At 39.6% G+C, this 23,046-nt stretch overlaps 1 protein-coding gene across 1 annotated transcript; it reads right to left on the bottom strand.

The window, feature by feature from the left end:
* Positions 1-3,661: 3,661 nt before the first annotated feature.
* On the bottom strand, positions 3,662-7,972 carry SIX6 (SIX homeobox 6). Its single transcript, XM_075614829.1, has 2 exons — positions 6,860-7,972; positions 3,662-5,245 (listed from the first exon to the last, which is right to left on the bottom strand). Exons 1-2 carry the CDS (start codon positions 7,429-7,431, stop codon positions 5,083-5,085), a joined length of 735 nt encoding a protein of 244 aa, XP_075470944.1. The 5' UTR covers positions 7,432-7,972; the 3' UTR covers positions 3,662-5,082.
* Positions 7,973-23,046: the final 15,074 nt, after the last annotated feature.

The following is a 23,046-nucleotide window of genomic DNA, read 5'->3' as shown; positions in this document are numbered from 1 at the left end:
AATAAGTAAACATGGGAAGAATGTTGATCCAGGGAAAAATCTGATTGCCAATTTTTAGTCAGGAAGGAATTTATTTTTCCCCTTATGAGATATCATTGGATGATATAACACTGTTTTTTTGTTTGTTTGTCTTCCTCTGGATCAATACATAAATATAGATATAGGATAAAATATCTGTTGTCTAAATTTAGCGTAGGTTGAACTTGATGGACGTATGTCTTTTTTCAACCTCAGCTACTATGTAACTATGTAACAATATGACAAATTGTTTCAATAAGGTAAAGTGGATTTTAAAGCAGAAATATGATAGGAAAATAGATTATGTGCTTTAATGGGACCTGTTGGGGACAAAAGGTGTGTAATAAATTGGAAACAATGGAGGTAGATGGTGGATATTTTGGAAATGTTATGAATAAATTCTAAATCGAGTGTTAGTTCTTGTTGGTTTGGAGAGTGGTTTCCTTTTATCCCTGGAATTAGAACACTAATAGCCCAGAACATGGAACAAATCACATGTATATATTTATGCCCCTCTGTTACATTGGGCACTTTGTTTTCAACTTGATCTCCCATTGTATACATCGTATAGACAATTGGTCTAGCTCCAGGTCAAAGCGTCAGGTGTCTGTGCATTTTATAGCATTGAAAACATCAGGTGTTTAATTTTTTTCCCCTTAAATCCGACCTGAACTAATCATTTAGAACTGTAACACTGTGAACATAAAAGAGGTTGATGTACATATTAGTGCCGGTCAAAGCATATATTTTTCTCCATTTACTGTATTTGTTTGAAAGATTAGAAACAGGTGATGCCTAGGCCATTAACACAGCAGAATCCACAAAGTATAGCTAATGTGTTTACATGAGTGGCTACTGGCTGAAAGCTGATGGGGCCTGATCCTTCCAAGCAGTTAATTGGATGCCTGAATGGTCCAAAATTAAAAGCTCTCTAATTTTTTTTTTTTTTTTACAACATAGAAATCCTCAGTAGATTTCTAAGGTCTTAACTGATGCCTTTTCACATGTGTGCTACACTCTGCATGGCCAAATTGTCACATTGCCTTCCAGATACAAATTCAGACATTTATTTGTGCAAAGAAGAAATAAAAAGAAAGGTGATTTCCTGTTAAGAAAATTGTTTCCCATCCAATATTCAACTAAGCCCTCTGATTAAAATAAATAAATAAATAAAAATATTTTAATCTGAGAAAGCAGTAAGTATTGCTGAAGCATCCACTTTATTATGAATGTTACTAAATGAGCTATTAACCCCCCCCTCCCCCTCAAGCCCTCTCCCATAGCGTTTCATACATTTACAGATAATTAGTGATGTCCTCAGCTGAAGTGTTTGGCAGTAAAGCAACATAAACCTCTAACCGCTTTCGTGTGCATTATTCTGCTTTAGCTTCTTTTTTTTTTTTTTTTTTTTTTACTGTGACCACCACACAGTAACAAACTGTTCTGACCACGTTCATAGAATTCACTTTACAATTTTATACTCACTCTTGTAAGTGGGTCTTCTGTCCCCAGCTGCACCGGGGACCATGCCTGGTCCCAACCTGTAAGACTTTCTTTTCTTTCCTCTTGCAAAATCAATCTGTTGACAGCTAACTCATTTTCCCCCTGAAAACGTATTAGCTATTCAGCCTCACAAAACACTCGGAGCCCCCCTTTGTCCAGGAGAGGACTCGAGACCCCATCATTAGCGCTTATTACTCTGAGCAGTTTGACAGGCTTATAGACTGCTTACAAGACTTTTCCATTCATCTCTGCCCAGAGCTGCCCCGGCTCTGAAAAGAAACGGAAATATTCTACCATTTTTATCAAACTGAATAGGGAAAAAGCTGCCTGCCTTCTCCTCCCTCTCATTCACTTACTTTTGACACAATATTTTTTTTTTCTTTTTGCTTAAAAGACAAGCACACACATTTTTAACCGAGTGTCCTGTCATTTGCTGGGTTGTTTACGGTAAATACCAATATTGCCATTTAAAGACAAATAGGATATAGTTTAGGTATGATGTGCAAGTGATCTGAATGTAAATGCTGCCTAGTGGTGTATGAAATAGAGATACTTCTCAGGAACTTCTAACAGGGCAAGCACACCCTTGTCAAACAGTGGAAGAGACCATGAGATATAACTGGTACATGTTATTTCTGTGGTGTACATTTGAGATCGGAGTAATATGTTTCAGATGGCTGACCACACATTGGGTTTTCTCGGAAAACAATAGCAAACAAATGAATATAAAATAGATTGTACACGTTGTGATTTTTAACAACGACTAAAAAAAACATTTAACAGGAAATCAAGTTTTATTGGCTTTGTGCAGGTTATCAAATGAGTACATCTAATTTCTTAGTTTAAATATATGTTAATCATAGTTTAAAAAAACAAACAAACAAACAAAAAAGGTGGTGGTTGATTCTGCTAACCAACCTCCCTTAGAAATCTGAGTGTAAATCTGTTCAAAATCTCCATAATACTTGAACTGCTAACACGCCAAGCTTGGCAGAGATTGCTCTCTGTGCTGTGTTATGGTTTAAGAAGGACTGACCCTTTGTAAGTATTTGTTTTTTTGTCCACACGTCTGCTCCTTTAGTTCTACAAGGCAGCCAAGAAAATACAGGGGAATTTGGTTATATGAGGCAAATTGAATGATGTATATTTGTCTTTGTCTTTCCGTCTGACTAAGCATTACCCATCATAACACAGATACGTGCCTGTGTATTACCATTACACGAAATACATTATTCTGGCTTCATTGTGAAAGGGTTGCAATAAATACAAATAGTTTTGAAATAGGACTTAAAATTAATCCGGCAACAAAACATCTTTAGGCAGTAAAACAATTTACCCTTCGACTTTAAGCTGTTTTGAACGCTTGATAACTGCAATACTATAAATGTGCTCCGTATGCAATCAGCCTTTATCTAATACGTGTTACTGTATTTATTACCCCGGTGTACATTGCTGTCTTATTGAAATCAGCAATGTGGGAAAAGTAATATGGAATTATATAGGAAAACAGATGAGCATTGATTTGACTGCCGCTAATGTTATTGCTTGCAATATCAGTTATTGAAAAGTATGAACATATTACAACACTATGCAAAAAAGAACGACTCTGAAAAAAAAAATAATTTCAACATTTCAATATGAAAGTTAAACTATTTTTTTTATGGAACCTTAATCACAAACAATACAGCACATTGGCTAAGCATCTGATAGTAATTAAAACCATATCCTATTGTCATTACGGTATGCGATGTGTGTTAAGCAAGGGAAATGTAAAGATTTCTATGTTAGCAGCACACCGTTTAAATATTTAGAAACTCCAACAATATGTTTGCAGGTGGCCTGAAAAAACAATATTTTTCTAGTTTAGTTTGATCATGTAATATGTACATAATTTTAGTAATATATATATGTGTGTGTGTGTGTGTGTGTGTGTGTGTGTATATATATTTTTATATATATATATATATATATATATATATATATATATATATATATATATATATATATATCCCGTGTATGTTTTGTCATTGGATGTAACACTGGGCACCCCCTGTCGTTTGATATATATATATATATATATATATATGTGTGTTTGTGTGTGTGTGTGTGTGTTCATATATATATATATATATATATATATATATATATATATATATATATAGCAGGTGACTACTGTAAACTGATAAGGAGCAGGCTGTATAATGTCTGTATATGTTTGTGCTTTGGTTCAATTGTATAGAAAATCATTCTCTACTGACATGCCACTTACAGGAGACATACAGAAAAGGATACTTTGACCACAGTCCACTCATGAATATCGCCCACGGGCTAGCCAAGGATCACCCTGATTTGGGATCCAATACATGTATGATATTGGGTATTGGCAACACATATCAATATATATTCGTACTTTCTGTTAAAGTGTAGGGTCGATATTCATAATAAAATAAAAATGCCACTGAAAGATCAGTTTCAGAAATACTAGGAACAATACAAAAAATAACGAAACCTGTTCTTAAGGCAATAGTTGTTTATACAGTAACTTTTAACTGTTTGGTATTAACAGTATACCTTATACCAAAAGGATTTCTTTTAGTTTCTCATTTGCAGACACGGAGAGACGTGGGTGTGGACTTTTTCCACGCAGTTTAAGTGATATAAACATATTCAGCGAGTAATGTGACAGTCACTTTTCACACGCATTATCTGAACCTTTTTTTCTCTCTTCTGATCTGAAGGTGTTGCTGCAGATTCACAAGTACATGGTGCAAAGAAGGATTTGACCACACCAAGGGTGATGCTAATAGTGTTCCACATAGTCTTCCTTATAATACTTTAAGCCAGGGCTAGCCAACTTCAGTCCTCTAGGGCTAACAACGGGTCAGGTTTTCAGGATATCCCTGCTTCAGAATAGGTGGCTCAAGCTGTGCTGAAGCAGGGATATCCTGAAAAACTGACCCATTGGTAGCCCTTGAGGACTGGAACTGGCTACCGCTGGATTAGACCCTTAATTTGTTCATTGTAGACATGTAAAAATAGCTCATTTAATAAGAATGGGTCCTCGCCGTATATTTTATTTTAAAGTCTTCATTGGATCCATTGATTCGCCACACATGCTTCTACAAGTCACCTGTGCACACAAAGACAAGCAAAATAACAGCATTCTAACATGGCAATCCCTTAAATAAGTAATATAATATATAAAATAAAATCAAAATCAAAACAACCTTTAAAAGTAAAGCAAAGAATATGCCAGCGTCTTTTCAACATGAAATACCCCAAAAATTATAAAGGGCAGGCGCTCAAACAACTTGGCAGTTGTGTTCTTCAGGCATTATATCAGAAGGTCCTTCAAATAAAGGCGACAAACCTTACAGTCTTCTACTGTGTCAGCAGTGTAAAGAAAATGACATTATGATCAACTCTCCCATGTGTTCTGACAGCCTGTTTGGCTTGATGTGAGACTGCAAACCCAGGGTGATGTTGCTGCGGCAGGCACTGTGTTGAGTTGGATCACACTCCCTCTCCTTCTTGTTTGCTGGGCTTGGCATGCCCGATAGGTCAGATGTCACATTCACTGTCGCTGGATGTGATGGAGATGGCAGAGGTGGCCGCTTTGCTGGACAGGCTGGCCGCAGGACTGGAGGCTGCGACCACCGGTTCCCCTCTTTCATCTGGGATCAATGAGCGTCCAGATCCCTGGGACAAGACCTGCTGCTGCAGTCTGATGAGAGAAGGACATTAACAGGAGAGGCAGTCACCAGGAGCTATAAATCACATCAATATAAGACCTTCCTTTTCCCTTCCATTGCTGCCTCTTCTATCAGAATATGGTGCTGTGTTTTGAAACAGTATTGCAGCAGCCTGACGTTTATAAGACACGTGCTTACCCTGTTTCAGATGTTACCTGTCACCTGTGTTACTTGACTTGGGTACCACAAGCTAAAACTGCAGGTCAGGCTACTCAATTATATTTAATACAGGTCAAAAGCCTCAGGATCACGACCATATTCGCGATCCAGAAAAGTCAAAATATAAGGCAGCCTCAACAACAGATGTTAACGCCTTTGTATTCTTGCTTTCAGCACCTTGTGACTGTACTGTTTACGTTTTAGAAAGATGTTAATATCTATCACACGCAGATTCAAATAAAATAAAAAATATAAGCAGAAAGTGCTTATATTTCATATAATCACCCAATTACTCGGCAAATTTAAACACACACACACATTCGCAGCTCATATCCTTATCTCAGAAAGATGAATATTAACACATTGTAGTGGTTCAATTTAATATTCAGAGATTTTTCAAGAGTGTTGGGGATTACTATTTATATACAAATATCTGTAAATGGCTTTTAGATTTTTGTCTTCCTTTAGGCAGCAAAATAAAAAATAATCCAGTGCAGGAAATAAATGTTCAATGTTGTAGCAAATCTTTGACTGTAAGATTCATTTCCAAAATACTAAATTGTTCATAGGTTGTACGATGGACATTTTGTGTCTTTGTGCTGTTATTGCTATATTGTTTGACTGATATGTGGAAATATAATATGCGGAATCGCAAATGCATTAATTGTGGTTACATTTACATATTTTAAAAGGCCAGCGCCAGAAAGTAGGAATTGTATTTTAAAGCTTTCTAAATCTGATTAAGATATGTCTAAAGTAGAGATTAACATTGAACTTTTAGCCAATGGAATGTATTCAGCCAGGATAGTGTCAGACTGTCATGTTAACTGTATTTTATCATTTTATTATTTTTAACTACACGGGGGGGGGGTCCCAGCTGGAAAAAAAAGAAGAAAAAGAAAGCCAAATTCATTACTGATTTTAAAGGTGTTGACAGATTTATAACGCACAATAAAAATCGTCCAATTTAATGAATTCAGAAAAAAAAATAAACATTATGTTTCCAACGTCAAAATTACAGTAGAATATGATTATCGAACAATGCAAAAATATTGTTTTTTTTTTACAGTACCGGTGTTTAATTGTAATTCAAACGACTGTGATCTGTACAGTAATTAAAAAAAAAAAAACCTTCAGTGTATATAATTACAACAAATGACATTTGAAGTGGCAAATCCAAGGAAACACGACCAAACTGTTGAAGAAAACGCCTAGCATATTATGCTGTGTGGTGTGAAGCCTCTAATCTGCTTCTGACATATTTAGAGATCCACATGCTAAATAAACCATTTTAAAGCAAAGCGTATAGACAGGGAAGATGCAAAGTGATCTTGTGTGGGTTTAGTTAGAGGTCTGGTATTTCTGTATAACATGGCTGCATATGTAACCATTGGAAGTCAGCATGTAAATCATATACAAACACACACCTGTTCTTAGCCGCTGCAGCTCTATCCCTTTGTCTTCGGTTTTTGAACCAGTTTCCTACTTGTGTTGGGGTCAGTCCAGTTGCCTGGGCTAGTTCTCTCTTTTTGCTCGGGTTTGGATAGGGGTCTTGTAGGTACCACTCCCTAAGCAAATGCCTTGTTCGTTCTTTAAAGCAGTGTGTCTTCTGCTCCCCATCCCAAATAGTTCTGGGCAGCGGGAACTTCTTCCTCACTCTGTACTTGTCTACTGGCCCTAAGGGTCTTCCTCTCAGTTTCTCAGCTTCCTGATAATGAGCTTCCAACCACAGAGCCTGGAGCTTGGTGTGGGACTCCTTGGTGAACTTGTGGTTCTCCAAAATGTGGTAGAGTTCCCTGAAGTTCCCCGTGTGAAAGGCCACAATAGCCCTGGCTCGGAGGACGGATTCATTCTTGTTGAGGGCCTCGCAAGCTGCAGGAGCCACTGGCAGTGACCAGAGAAAGCGACCAAGGCGTTCAATGTCCCCACTCTCCTCCAGGGTCTCACACACCCCGGCTACCTGCTGCGAGCTAAAGTTCAGGATAGGTAGCTGAAACATCTAGGCTGATTTCGTTTGGGGAGGGGAAAAAAAAAAAAAAAGCCGTTTAAAAGGAAAAACAATCCAGAGTCAAATTGTTAGCACGACCTTCTTCAAGATGATATGTCTGCTGATGCACTGGCTAACTCCAAGAGCCAAGGCAAGGTATAGCAGCGGGTCTGCTGTTAAAGGGAAGAAGCTGCCCAGAGCCAGCACAGGATTTTCTATTGGGCTTGGCAGATTGGCTGCTTGGTTACCATGGATTCTTGTCAATCAGTGTCAGCCTTTGCCAATCAAAGTGGGGAGAGAGGGGAATATTTCAGCACCTCCCAGGGCTCGACAGCGCCCTGCTCTCCCAGCCAGATCTGCTCCTGTCCGCAGAGGCACACACAGGGCGCATACTTTCATCCCTGGCTGATCTTACCCATCACCCACAGAAGGCAAATAAGAATCAAACTACACAAAAACACCCAGAGCCCTTTCCCATCCAAGGGGTAACTGGCATCGAATTAGAAAGGTGACGATGCAATGAAACCAACTGAGATGAAATAGATGAATGAGATCATGTTGGTTGTCACCATGCATATTCTGGACCCATACGGATGACAACAAAAAAGCAAGAAGCAGATTTTCTGCATCATGTTAAAATCTGTCAGCTTCTGATTCTATGTTTTTTTGGTAAAAACACCCAGGGTATTTGATGCCATGGCGTAACACACACACACACACACACACACACACACACACACACACACACACACACACACACACACACACACACACACACACACACACACACACACACACACACACACACACACACACACACACACACACACACTATACATCCATGCCAGAAATAGCTGGGGACCGTTATGTTGACTTTTCCTGAATGCAGGAGGAGATATTTCCTGCGACTCTCCAAAATCCTTTATCTTGACACTTTATCTCAGTTGTTAGGCCATGTAAAATATATCAGTTTTTTTTTTACGTTCAAAATGTGGTTTTCGGATGAGTGGAGCAGAGAATAGCAGAGTGAGAAGTCATTTGTAGGTCAACATAAAAAAAATGTGTAAGCAAAATTCAGAACCCTTTAAAAAAACAAAAAACCGGATAGCTGTTTTATCATACAGAAAACAGGATTGTGTGCCAATTCCGCATATACTGTATGAATGCCATAATACAACCCTTCATTTTATCAGCAAATAATGCTCGCCTGCTATGGTAACATTTTCATACCGATCAACAATGTACAAAGGATTTGAGTGATATTTTCTATAACATAAGAGCAAGGGAGGCGACCTTTAATTTGCATTTCACCCAAATATGTCCTTTCTGCCCTTTGCTAACATTACTGTAGGTCAATCCTTTTTTCTTTTACAGCTATATTTTCCTTAAAGATCCTTGCCTAAGCAAGATTTTTCCCCCCGCTGTACCATGAAAGCTGCACAGAGAAGGAGGAATTGCAAAGCGTCTTTTATTTAGTATCAAGAACAATTTGTCTTTTGCTTGTGAAGATTTGGTAAATAAGAAGGCAGATAGATAGCGCAGATGGTTGGAGGTGTCGGGTCAGATTATGATATGCCTCAATACAGTGCTAAGCTCATTCTGACGGAAAACCCTGATATTATTTTCACAGATCTACACAGTTCACTTGAAAAAAAAAAAAAGAAAAAAAAAAACCTCCAAGCCATTTACATCATTTATGGGAAGCTCACAGCGAGCAGTACGAAAATGTTTTCAATACTGCTCATTTTCATAAAAACAGACAGTAGCCCCAATAAAATCCAATACATAACATCATGGTTTTTTTTCCAGCTAGTCAGCGTTTATTTTTTATTTTATTTCTTCGTTTTTGTAACACAGGTTCAACTTAAAGAGTCAATTAATTTCCAAATATTCTCAGCGCATGTCTTGGTTTTTTTTTCGCAGAAAGGATTTAGGGTTAAAAATGACAAGTAAAATGCAGCCAGTCCATTCAACAAAATGTGTAAAAATATATTCCAAATATAAGACCTGACGTCTTTCTAAAGACAGAAGCATTTAGTCACACGAAGAGATTATATTCTACGCAATGTTTTGCAGCACATATTTCTCTATTCTCAGTGTATAGTCAAAATACATTCAATGACATTATATTAAATAGAAGAAGACACAATGTGAGTGCTGTATTATTTTCTTGGTTCTACATGGGCTCTATATATACAGTGGTTTTGCTGGGATTCCCATGTAGAACCAAGAAAATAATACAGCACTCACATTGTGTCTTCTTCTATTTAATATAATGTCATTGAATGCATTTTGACTATACATTGTGTATATATATAGACACACAAACACACACATAAATGCAGAAACATGGCACACACGAATGAAGCAAAACAACATTAATAATATTGAGTGCATACCGTCCAAAACAGGTAAACGAAGAAGCAAAAAGGGTCAGGCACTCCAATGCAAAAAAGGTTGGGCTGGTATTTAATAAATCAACGTTGTGGCTCATGTAAGAGCCTCGAGAAAGCCGAAACGTTGAGTTATTAAATACCACCCTTTTTTGCACTGGCGTGCCTATCCCTTTTTGTGTGTATGTGTGTGTAATAAATATATATATATATATATATATATATATATATATATATATATATATATATATATATATATCACACACACACACACACGCACACACACACGCACACGCACACGCACACGCACACACACACACACACACACACACACACACACACACACACACACTCTACATTGCCATGTGCATTAGAAAACAGTAAGATTGACCATGATGGGAGCCATTGGTGCAGTGTGTAGGATGCAGTTATAGAGGGAGCACGCCAGGCATAGATCAGGATATGTGCTATTTATACATCTACGCTTAATTATGCAAATTAAAAATGCAATGTGATTTTCATGCATAAATCGTTTACCACCGGTGGCAATGACACAAATTGGGTCCGACCACACTCTGTTGTGTGTTTTTCTAAGATGTAGACCGTAGAACTTTAAAAAGCCCTTTCGGCATTCACAATGCACAGCCCGATCTGCATGCTGAGCAGAGCTGTCACCACGACATGTTTTCATTTTTCTGATAGCTCAAGAAATGCTTCTCACAGCATACAGTACATGCTTTGCCACAGTAATGTGCTACCAGTTAGTGAACCCCACTAAGGAATAGAGACGGGACAATGACCACTCACTGCAACCCAATATGGCATACAGTATATGTTAAAAAATCAGCACACATCTGGGAATTCCTAAAATATATATAAAATAAGAGAACAACTGTGAAATGATATATGGCTGCAGTATATTGTGTTAAACTGCAACAAATGTATCAAAGAAAAGAATACCGCACTAATAGTGGTGTTTTTTGCTTTGATAATATTTGGGGTCGTTGTTTGCCCCTAATTTTGCTTTGGTTTTGCCCCCATAACATTTGTATTGCTAATTATAGAAACACTTGCTGCAGTATATGGCTTGCCTGTGTTCCTGTAAACCACTTGGATCTTGGGTCTGCTAAGAAGTGAATACAGATAGCAGGGAGCCTGCTTCCCTTTCACAGACACGAGGCTGGACTCAGTTTAGTTAAGGCAGAGTGAATCACTGAGCTGTATTTCACTACTCCAGGTTATGAATACGCATCATAAAAAAAATACTACTACAGAGGCTGTAATACCAATAATATAGGACGAATTACAATATTAAGCTCATTCATTATCACCATCCATGCACGGAGCCAAGTAGAATGACATGCATCTGCTATTTTAGGTGATAATAGAAATGTGCATTATTACAGTCCTGTCTTCAGGTTGTATAGCATTTTACTTATAAATAAGATACTTACGGCAATATGAAATGCGTCATTTCCTGTAAGTGTATACTGTTATACTCCGTTTCATTAATGTTTATTTTTATTACATTTTTTAGGATCAAGTCACAAAGAAATGTGCCCTACCTATAAAGTAATGTGGAATTATACATTTTGTGCATTTTATTCCGATTTAATATGGGTACTTTTTTGCATTAAGTGCTGGTGGATTCTTGTCTGTGGATAACTATTTTACTGGATATAGGCTCTTAATGGAATAGGGATGTATTTTATATTTACTATGAATACAATAAAAAAAGACTTTACACATACAGCACATATTTGTTAATATATGTGACAAAATTACATCATGAATATTACAATAGCACTTACATTGTAGAGTTACATAGTACATGAAGCTGAAAAAAAGACATAGGTTCTAGAGTTCAAACTATGAGTCTTAGATACTAATCCTATATTTATAGATATACTGAAGAAGGCAAAGAAAACATACAAGCCAGTGAAATATTTGCCAATGATGCATCATAAGGGGACAAATAGATTCCTTCCTGACTCCAGTGGACAATCAGATTTCTACCTGGATCAACATCCTTCCTATGTATACCTTTCATTTCTAAAAGACCCTTACCTTTCCATAACAATATCTACTGCATCTGCCATCACATTCCCCATGAGTAGTAAATTCCACATCGTGACTGAAAAGAACCCTTTCCTTTGCTGCTGATTAAATCGCCTTCCTCAATACAGTAGATGACCCTGTGTCATCTGTTCAGTCTTTGGGATGAAATGTTCATTGTATTGTCTTTTAGTATATTTGTAAATAGTAATCATATCCACTCTTTGATGCCTCATCCCCACTTACAGTAGTTCTTCCTCATCAGTCAAACATTACATCACCTTTAATAATGTGGATTCTCTTCTCTGCAAGTTTTCCAGATCCATAATGTATTTTTAATGGAATGGTTCTGAAAACTGTACTCCATATGTAAGGTATGCTCTTACTAAGAATTTATACAGTGGTAAAATTATGCTGTCTTCCCTTCTATCTACCTTATAATACCCAATTTTATGCATGATAATGTGCTACAGTATTAGCCTTGGCAGCTACTGCCTGACATTGAACTCTATTACAAAGCCTGCTGTGTACAATTACTCCTATATCCTTCTCTATCAATGGGTTGTCTAATTTCATCTCATCTAGTTTGTGTAGGTACAGTACCATACTTTTTCTTGCCTCCCAAATACAGAACCTTTCATTTATCTGTATCAAACATCATCTGCCATTTACCTTCCCAAAATTGCAGTTTATCCAAGTCCTTCTGTAGAGAGGTGGCACCCTCCTCTAACTTTACTACCTTACATTGAAACAAATAAATTTCTCTCTGTGTCAGCTCTTATCTTCTTATCTCTCTTACAGAGAAGGAGCGGCTCAGTGAGTACGGGTTCTTGTGACCTTGGGCAAGTCACTTTATCTCCCTGTGCCTCAGGCACCAAAAACATAGATTGTAAGCTCCACGGGGCAGGGACGTGAGCCTGCAAAATGTCACTGTAAAGCGCTACGTAAAACTAGCAGCGCTATACAAGAACATGCTATAAGAACATGCTATTATTATTATCCAACCTACGATCCAAGCTTGCCAGCTTCCAAACATAGCTGTGCTTCCTCCAATGGATCACTCCACTATACTTGGAAACAAAGTAAAGAAGAAAGGATGAAGATGAGAAGTAAATCCCAGGATGGTGCTTCCAATGTCCAGGATGACGATTGCAATATAGCTTTAAAAGTCCAGGAACTTATATATCCATTAAATAAATGATATGTGCAGTTTGAAAGGCATAGAGCTCACAATAAAGCCATAATTAAGGACTACAATAATAGGATAAAACTCACTGTGGATGTAGGAATGAATTCCCAATGAAGAGAACCCACTCCACAGTCACTTAAGAGTAATAATCCACTGTCCCTAGGCTAGAGCGACAACAGCCTATCTGCATACCAAATCATTTTAGTAAATGTGAATAACTCACTGTTTAGTTGTCCATAGAAATCTTGATTGAAATGGCGTGCCTCCATCCATAGAATGAGTATAGATATCCGAAAAAAGATGATGGAGCACTCTTTGTAGCGATGGCTACTACGCATCTTTGAATTAAGCATTTTTAATTTTCACTAGCTAGCCTCCAGCCCTTTCATTTTGCAGCAGTGCTCCATCATCTTTTTTCGGATAGAGAAGAAAGGAGACAGGCACACAATAGTAAGTAAAATATCTGATTTATATACCGTAGTATAAAAAGAAGAATATCCAAACGTACAATACAGAAAATATCGGTGCAATCACAGCAGCATAGCCAAGTGCAAATCTTTGGTAGCAGAATAAATGGCGTCTGGCAAGCAGGGACGCCACTGCAGGGGCATAAAGTCCACAGGGCGTAGCTAGTAGAACAGGAACTGATGTCACGGACAAGGCTCAAACAATCCCAATGCGTTTCGCACAATAAGTGCTTGACCGGGGGTGAGCCAAAGAATGTCTCTCACATATTATATAGCCCGCCCATTACATTTATTCATTGGTGGCCCAATCAATCAAGTATATATACCATATTTCCTCGATTCTAAGATGCACCTTTTTTCATATTTTAACATGTCTGAAATCGGGATGCGTCTTAGAATCAGTCTTTTAGAAAACCGAGGCTGCAAGGGGATGCTGGGGGAGTATGGCAGGGCAGGAAGCTGGAGCAGCTGCATTGGGGAGGCTTATAAGGGTTTCCAGCACCCTGCAGCAGCTCGGCAGTCTTACCAGGTCTACTGTAACTCTGCCAGGGCAGGGATTTTTGGCTTCCAGAGCACTGTGCTTTCACTCCAACAGTCTCTGCCTGCTGCCGAGGTCCTACTGGGCTTCGTTGCCATCCCTCGGCTAGTGCCAAAAGCTCTGACCCTGGCCATTAAGCCCCCCCCGCCCCCGGTGACTCTTGGCAACCCTTGGCCTGGCGCAGGGGCAGGCAGGCAAGTGTGAACGGGACCGGAACTCCTCACCTCCCTGCAAAATCACAGGCTTTTAAGCTCCCGACGACACTCTGACCAGGGCAAGGGTGGCGGGTGAGCCAGGTGTGCGCACGGGACCTGCCCTCCCCCAATCCACACCACCAAACCCGCCGGGCGTTAGGCCCTTGTAAGCCGGGAAGGAGGACGGTGGAGGGATACAGCCTGCCACCATGCGCTGTTACCTGGGAGTCGATGGGCAGCAGTGGGAACTTGTCCAGCCCGCCTGACACTCCTCACCCGTCGGCGGAGAAGGTGGTGGGGGGAAGAAGTCGCTGGATAAGAAGTGCAGAGGAAGCGCAACAACATTGCGGTGCGGAAGACCCGGGACACAACGGGAGTATCAAATGATCTCCTCAAACATTTTTTCTGCCCATTTAATGTAGTATTTCTTTTTTTCCAGAAATTTTATATTAAATCAATGGTGCGTCTTAGAATCGAGGAACAACGGTATATGTATGAAAAAGATGATACAAACAGTTGAAATCAATATATAAATGCTTGTGTCACAAACAATAATAATAGTGATAGAATACGTGAGTATTCATACATTAGTGCATAAATGTAATAAATAGTACAATTTATAAAAATTAATTAAATCAAACAATATTTTGAATAACTATTGCATTCTAAAGTAATGATCTTAAGATCAGATAGCTCATGTAATACAAAATGTGAAACAGTGACATATATGACAACACATATGTAAGTAAAATAACTACAAATAAATGTATTCTTAGAAAAATATATGAGATGGAATTTAAATATTTATAATGAATTCATTATTGTTTGTGACACGAGCATTCATTGATTGATTTGAACTGTGTATGGTGTGTGTCATCTTTTTCATACATATGTATGTATGTATGTATATATATATATATATATATATATGTAGAGGTATCAGTACCGTGTTAGCCGAGCTTCAATAATCAAAAAATAAATAGATGATACCGTTCTGTGGCTAACGAAATGCTTTTATTTAAGTGTATGTTTATTTAAGATCAGTGTATCTCGAAAGCTCGCACAAATAAAAGCATTTCGTTAGCCACAGAACGGTATCATCTATTTATTTTTTGATTATATATATATATATATATATATATATATTTGATTGATTGGCACACCAACCAATAAATGTAATGGGCGGGCTATATGATATGTGAGTGACGTTCATTGGCTCAACCCTGATGAAGCACTTGCCATGCGAAATGCGTTGGGATTGGTTGAGCCTAGTCCATTACATCAGTTCCTGTTCGACTAGCTACGCCCTGTGGACTGTATGCCCCTGCAGTGGCGTCCCTGCATGCCGGACGTCATTTATTCTGCTACCCAAGAATGATTGGCTATGCTGCTGTGATTGCATTGAAGTTTTCTGAATTGTAAATTTGGATATTCTTCCTTTTATGCTACTGTATATAAATCAGATACTTCACATACCTCGGTGCGCTTGTCTCCTTTCTTCTTTACTACCTTACAACATTTAGTGCCATCAACAATAATGGAGACTTATCTACCTCAAGGTAATAAATAAACAAACTATATGCACAAGATCCCTACTGAAGCATTTGAGGACCTCTAAATAAAACAACATTTAATGAGTATATAACTACAACAGCACAGGGAACAAAATATGATGGGTTAAAAAGAGAAATATCTATTTCTCAACTGGAGATGACATAATGTTGAGGGACCACTAGAAATGTCAGGACACTATATAATCAACTTAAAATAATGTGCTAAGCAGTGTTGAACCAAGTCCCTGTGAACATGAATGAACTACCAAGTGAATAACGTGAGCAAAATTAGAAAGAGACGTCAGTGAGGGATGGGGAGTGTAAAAGGAACAGGTGAGAATATATTATATCTACAAGAGAGTAGATTTTGTGAGGTGCAGGCACTCATGCCAAATAGTGCTAGCGTTGTTCAGACCTAGGGTGGTTAATACCCTCTATTTTGGTCTTGGCAAAGAGCTAATGCTGGCTGTTCGAGGAAATCCTCACGTTGCCCCATACTGAGCTTGTCTCACTCACAGTGTCACAACTAATGACATCAGGATGACCCTCATAGTGATTAATAAACCATTTAAAAAGCAGTGGCCCCAATACTGAATAGCACTATTGTTTTCTTTGATAAATCTGAGGCATGTAATTTACAACTTTAGCATAATCTAATACGGTTCCAGTTTTATATCCAGGTGCAAATATTTACGCCCAGGCTAAATCTCCTTTTTTTATACATTAATCTTTTGTGGGACACCGTATCAAAAGCCTTTGCAAAATCTAAGTAGACCACATTGCCTTGGTCTTATTACCGACTTGCAACCACATAGACACTAACAGGGCTAGTTTGGCATGACCTATCCCTCTATGCTGACTATTACTTAAATGTTGTTATACAAAATACATTCCTAAATTGTATATCTTAATAAACCTTTAGTCAGTTTCCCCACAGATCTGTAATTCCCTTGTTGTGACCTCGCACCTTTCCTAAAACTTAAAGGTACCATATCTGCTTTACGTCAATCGTGTGGTACTAAGCGTATGGAAAATCAGTTCTTGAATATTTAATGTAACGGTCTATCTTTCATTGAACAGAGCTCATTAAGTCTACTTAAGACTGCATGATCACTTACTGATGGGATCACCCTACCCTGACTATTACCAGTCTGCTTTAGCACAGCGTACTAGTATGGAGCAATGAAGTATTTACCACTGCAGACAGGATATCACTTATCACACTCAGCTAAGATTTACACGTTTGAGATATTATCAAAATACCATATTCCCTATTTACACCAATAAAATGTCCCATTTCGTAGCCTAAATACAGGGTAAAAGACAACCTTTACAATGTCTCTATCTACTACTGATGGGACATCCTTAATCTACCCATTATTGTTTAACATCTGCCACACATTATACTTCCTTGTCTTTACTTGACCTCACTATAAGGATGGATTGCTTTAATTCTGCGTGGACATTTTTACTCATTCCATGCTTTTTTAATATACATGATAAACTTTTCCTTAATATGACTTATTTCTATTTGTCTATGAATAGCACTTGCCTCTCTCCCTGTCTCTTCATCCTTTCTAGTTTTTCTGTTGCTTCCTTTCATCCCAGATTCTCCTATAACCAAGGATCTTTTGTGTGGGGCCTCGCAGTCACTGAGACCAACATGTAGGGTAATTGCTAGAAGGGGGACTATGAGGGCCTATACCTCATCGGCCTTCATTGCTCTATAGCAGGTCATTTGCTTAAACAGGCTGGTAATTGTCAGTGTGCGTAGGGTGATCACATTAATAACTAGTCATGCGAATCCTATTGTAATATTCATGATGTCATTTTTGGCTAGGCATATTTTACACCAACCTTTCCTTCTTCAAAGATTGATCATTGATATCAGTTTAAATATTCAGGTAAGTATTCCGTGTTTAGTGTCCTGACACTTTTTTCCCATCCAAATAACCTCTCTGACTCATTCTAACTCTCCCAACTATTTCCTTAATGCACTTACTAACTGAAAACAGGGTGTGCATTATACTATTTTAAGGGATTCCCCAAGTGTTGTGAGGAAGACACATTTGATGCATACTCTGAATAGTGCTTATCACATGTCCTGAAAGAAAAATCTGTTCTCTGCTTTCAAAAATAGAAACAATTAACCTTTAATCCTCATACAGATGTAGCAGACATTGTTGCACCCGTTAGTGCGCTCCCGCTGATGAAATAGCATGCTGCCCTTCCCCCTTTGCACGCAACTAATTCAAGACAATGGCCGCTTCTCCTGCTAGCGCGTTGTTTATGTCCCGTAGGAAGGCACCAGTGACTGCAATATCGTCTGCTACATTTGTATATTTAACAGTGTCATTTAAAACCTCAATAGAATGTCAGGCATCATTTTCCTAAACCATAATACATGTATTTTAACAGTATGGAAGCTTCAATACACAGGTAATAAGCACGGAGGGAAATATCACAAGGTGTAAAAGAAACATTTCCAGTTGGGGGTCCAACCTAGTCAACCAGTGAAAGTATTATCATTTGCCTGCTGATGCTATACAAGCAACACAAACTTTTGGGGTTTAATAGTCAAGCCGTTAGAAAGATAATATTTGGTACACTCCAAGGTCCTGAAATTAATGCAGCTCCATTGGAAACTTTGTTAACAGAATCTTGACTAACAACCACTTTAAGAGTGTGAACTATAGTATCCACATAGCTCTTTAAATGCCCAGGGACAGGGTAAGAGACAGTTTTTAATTCAAACTTCATGTTCTGTCTCCAGTTTACACTACATGCCCGTGTCAGAAAACATGTAACTTACTTTGTGATGAAAATCTGTGGATGCATTTTTTTCTTCAGCAAAAGCAACAAATAATTTCCTGTTAAATACCGTGGTACATGTACAGAACCAAATCAACATTTGGTCAAGTTTGTGCTGCTTAACATACTTATTTTATTAACATTTGTGAAGCAAAACAATTGTATTCAATTATACTCATCAGCATCATAAAATATTTCAAACTTTTTTGAATGCTCTTATGTTGAGAATGACAGAAGCATGGCCATCTTTTTACATTATTTATCATATATATTATATATGTAAAATGCATCATGCTAATTTGCATCTTAATTTGTAGTTTATTATGCAAGGATAAGAAATCAGATAAGGATCGATGTGCTAAAGTGGCATTTTTGTGACATCTCCTACAATTGTTTTTTTTCTGGTCACTATATAGGAAGTGGATGATTTTCACATGAAGACCCACATTTCTGGTTGGTTCATAAACACACCTCAGGCTTACCCCGCATTAACGTACGCAATGGGACCGGAGCATGTATGTAAAGCGAAAATGTACTTAAAGTGAAGCACTACCTTTTTTCCACTTATCGATGCATGTACTGTACTGCAAGCCTTATATACGTGCATAACTGATGTAAATAACGCATGTGTAACAGGCTCTATAGTCTCCCCGCTTGCGCAAAGCTTCGGTACAGGTAGGGAGCCGGTATTGCTGTTCAGGACGTGCTGACGGGCGCATGCGCGAGCTTCCGTTTGCCTATTGGGCGATATGTCCTTACTCGCGAGTGTACTTAAAGTGAGTGTCCTTAAACCGGGGTTTGCCTATATTGACTTATTTGTTATGTTGAACTTGATGGACCTTCGTCTTTTTTCAACCTCATCTACTATGTAACTACTGTATGTAACTAACTATGTTGCACTGACCCTGATCTGACAAAAACCACAAGGGGAGAATGAACATATTTGAAGAGATGGACATGTTCAGTGGTGTTTAGAAGACTAAAAAACAAAACCTGGACAGGCAACACCTTTCCGTATCAAAGATATTTGATATTGTAGCAAATCTTCTGATATATGTTATATGGTATATGTTAATGATAGCTCAATATATACAGTTTAATCCAGCTCAGAGTTTTAATTTGTAAAGCCAGGGGTTCAAAATGACATATATATAAAAAAAACTATATATAAAAATAAAACACACTAGGAGGTGTAGGTTGTGACGATAGCCTGTCACAGGTATTAAGGTTACACAAATCACTGGGTTGACCTGAACGAGTCTTAGATATAATAAAGTATATTTATTCTTTTGGATAGGTGAACACACGAATAATACAGTAACAAACAAGAAGTACACTTACTTTGGGGTTGGGGAATGAGAAGTATGAAGCATAGCAATTCTCTCGCAATCAGGTAACAATCAGATGTATCAGAAGACAAAGGATAAAGGGTGAACAGCAGTTTATAAACCTTTTGTGCCCTATCCTTAACATTGAGTACAGTGGATTGGTTTTCAATTAACTCTAGCCACTCATTAACGTGGGAACACAATTTGACACATGCCCCCCTGCTAGCTGGTACATGCGCAGTAGAGCTCTGGGGTCTCATTTCTGTAACCCCTCCTCTGAATCAGGAATGCTAGCTAGTCTACCAAATGGAATATCTGGCAGGAAACCCTTTGTTGTGAGGTGTGAAATGGAACACTGGAAGACTGCTCTGGTTTGAGTAATCTCCGCCCTCATGCAAACAGTGGAGGTGACAAAATACTTTGAAACATACTTAAGTCCTAGACATTGGGTCGCCTTTCTGGCCATATGCAACCCTGGTATGCAAAGGAATTTCCTCTGGGTTTTACCCATACATTGAAACACAGTATGAAAGATAAAACATAAACATATTAAAATATCCGGTTCCGTTAGGTCCAGCAGGCCCAAACTTCCCAGTTCTCAATGCCGGAACTGGGACACCCTATGGTCCCATTTGCGACTTGCTAGGACCTTCGGAACCGGAGATACACAAATACACTTAAAACCGTTTTACATTTTAATACAAAAATCTCCGCTGTAAATTAAATCACGGTTTTTCACTAAATCCCCATTGAAAACAACGGGTTCCGCCGCCATAGACTTTCAATGGCAAACCGCCGCCGTTGGCGGCTATGGGAATCCCCGCCATAGACTTTCAAAGGGGCGACGCCGCCGTTGAAGTCAATGGGGTTTTTCCGCCGTAGCCGGTCAATGGGGTTTGGCCGCCATTGGAGTCAAGGGGAAAAATCCCGAACTTTCAAGGGGGTCCATACTCCGTCGGGTTGGTCCAAGCGGGTCAAGGATGGTTTTGCAGTGATGCCGGAGCAGTGGCTACAGATACCCCAAACCCTGATCCGCTGGGCCCTCCGGAACCGGAGCTATGGATTACCAAATTTCAGCTTTTCACACTTAGCCGTTTTCCTGAGCCGTTTCTGCCGCCGCCATTGGAACCTATGGCGCAACCCGCTCTTCTCGGTTCGACACTTTTCGGGGGTCCAGGATACGGGGACCCGGTTGTGGTCGAGTGGGGGGAGGTCTAGGAACTAGGGGCAGAAAGAAATTTATTTCTAGGTGCTCTAGAACTGTTTATTCCCACGCCACTTGTCGTTGAACTTGACTTGTAAGTGATCAAAGCTCTCCTATTGAAAATGTATCCGCTTTGCGGTTAAGCGGTTTGGACGGCAGCCAACTCGTTCCTGGAAAGGTCTTTCGAGGATTCTCCATTGAAGTCAATGAGCCCATTGACTTATAATGGAATGGGAAACCGCCGCTCTCCCTCTCGGACGCCATCTGCTGGTCTTCTCAGGAACAGGACTCAACAGCAAGATTCGCCATTGAAATACAGAGAGCCTCAATGGTGGCCTATGGGAGCCTGCAAAATGGTGCCTGAAAAGGCAGGAAAATTACACAAAGGGCTATAATCACTAAACAACTATTAACCCTTGTGCTCCCGGATGGATCCTAGTGTGTGTGTGATGCAGACACTGATTAACCAGATGTTACAATAAAACAAGGGAACAGGGGAATACACATTTACATGTCATAACAGGGGTTAAATCACATTTCTGGACCTCAGCCCAGTTAACCCCTTGTCTCCCTGGTGAGGTCAGGGGATGGCCAAATGGGGTGTAACCCCTTTAATACCGGGCCACCCCCTCTCTCCCTCTACACCTCCCCTTCTTAATGGGTGACCTGTGGCCCACTGGCCCTAACGGGGAGTGGGGCACTGCTGTAAATTCAGTCTCAGAGGGATAGTCCTGGTGTGAAAGTCCATCAGCATTGCTGTTTTCACTGCCCTTTTTGTGCTGAATGGTAAATTCAAATTCTTGCAAAGCCAAGCTCCATCTCAGCAACTTGGCATTCTCCCCTGATACCCTCTGTAGCCAACTCAGGGGATTGTGGTCTGTGATGACCGTGAAAGCCCTCCCATATACATAGGGCTGGAGCTTTTTGAGTGCCCACACAATGGCCAAGCACTCCTTCTCAATGGTGGCATAGGCCACTTCCCTGGGGAGCAGTTTACGACTGAGATACACCACAGGGTGCTCTTTGCCATCGTCCCCCACCTGGCTCAACACAGCCCCCACACCAAAGTCTGAGGCATCAGTTTGTATAAGAAAATGCTTGGTATAGTCTGGGGCAGCCAGTATAGGGGCTCCAGCAAGCGCAATTTTCAGTGCCTGGAAAGCAGTTTCACAGGCAGGAGTCCAGGTAATAAGCACAGGCAGTTGCTTCTTAGTCAGATCAGTCAGGAGTTTGGCCACGGCGCTGTACTGTGGGACAAACTTCCTATAGTACCCTGCGGTTCCCAAAAATGCCATGACCTGTTTCTTGGTTTTTGGAACAGGCCACTCAACTATGGCTTCTACCTTGGCTGGCTCTGGTTTGAGATGCCCTCCACCCACCCTGTGCCCTAAGTACAGGACTTCTGCCATCCCTACCATACACTTAGTGGTTTTAAGGTAAGCCCAGCCTCCCTGATCCTATCCAGCACCGCAGTCACATGTCCTATGTGGGATTCCCAGGAACTACTAAAAACAGCAATGTCATCTAGGTAAGCTCTGGCATAGCTCTGCATCCCTTCCAGTAACCTATTGACCAGGCGTTGAAAGGTAGCCGGGGCATTCTTTATCCCAAATGGCATCACCAAAAACTCATAGAGGCCACTTGGAGTGATGAATGCTGACTTCTCCCTAGCCTCCAGGGTCAGTGGGATTTGCCAATAACCTTTGCTCAAATCCATGGTGGTCAGATACTTTGCCCCCGCGAGTTCATCTAGTAACTCATCCATGCGGGGCATGGGGTAAGCATCTGACACCGTCCCAGCGTTGAGCAACCAGTAGTCCACACAAAACCTGGTGGTCTTGTCCTTCTTAGGCACTAGGACTACTGGACTTGCCCAATGGCTCTGGGACGGAGTA

The sequence above is a fragment of the Ascaphus truei genome, chromosome 9 (assembly GCF_040206685.1).
Source record: "Ascaphus truei isolate aAscTru1 chromosome 9, aAscTru1.hap1, whole genome shotgun sequence".
NCBI lineage: Eukaryota > Metazoa > Chordata > Amphibia > Anura > Ascaphidae > Ascaphus > Ascaphus truei.
The sequence above is the reverse complement of the archived record's forward strand: the minus strand, read 5'-3'. Positions and strand labels throughout refer to the sequence as shown.

Excerpts from the sequence above, each read along its gene's own strand:
- SIX6 (XM_075614829.1), bottom strand. The coding sequence starts at position 7,431 with ATGTTTCAGCTACCTATCCTGAACTTTAGCTCGCAGCAGGTAGCCGGG. Across the intron at positions 5,246-6,859 it reads GCTGCAGCGGCTAAGAACAG|ACTGCAGCAGCAGGTCTTGT; the intron begins GTGTGTGTTTGT and ends TTCTCTCATCAG.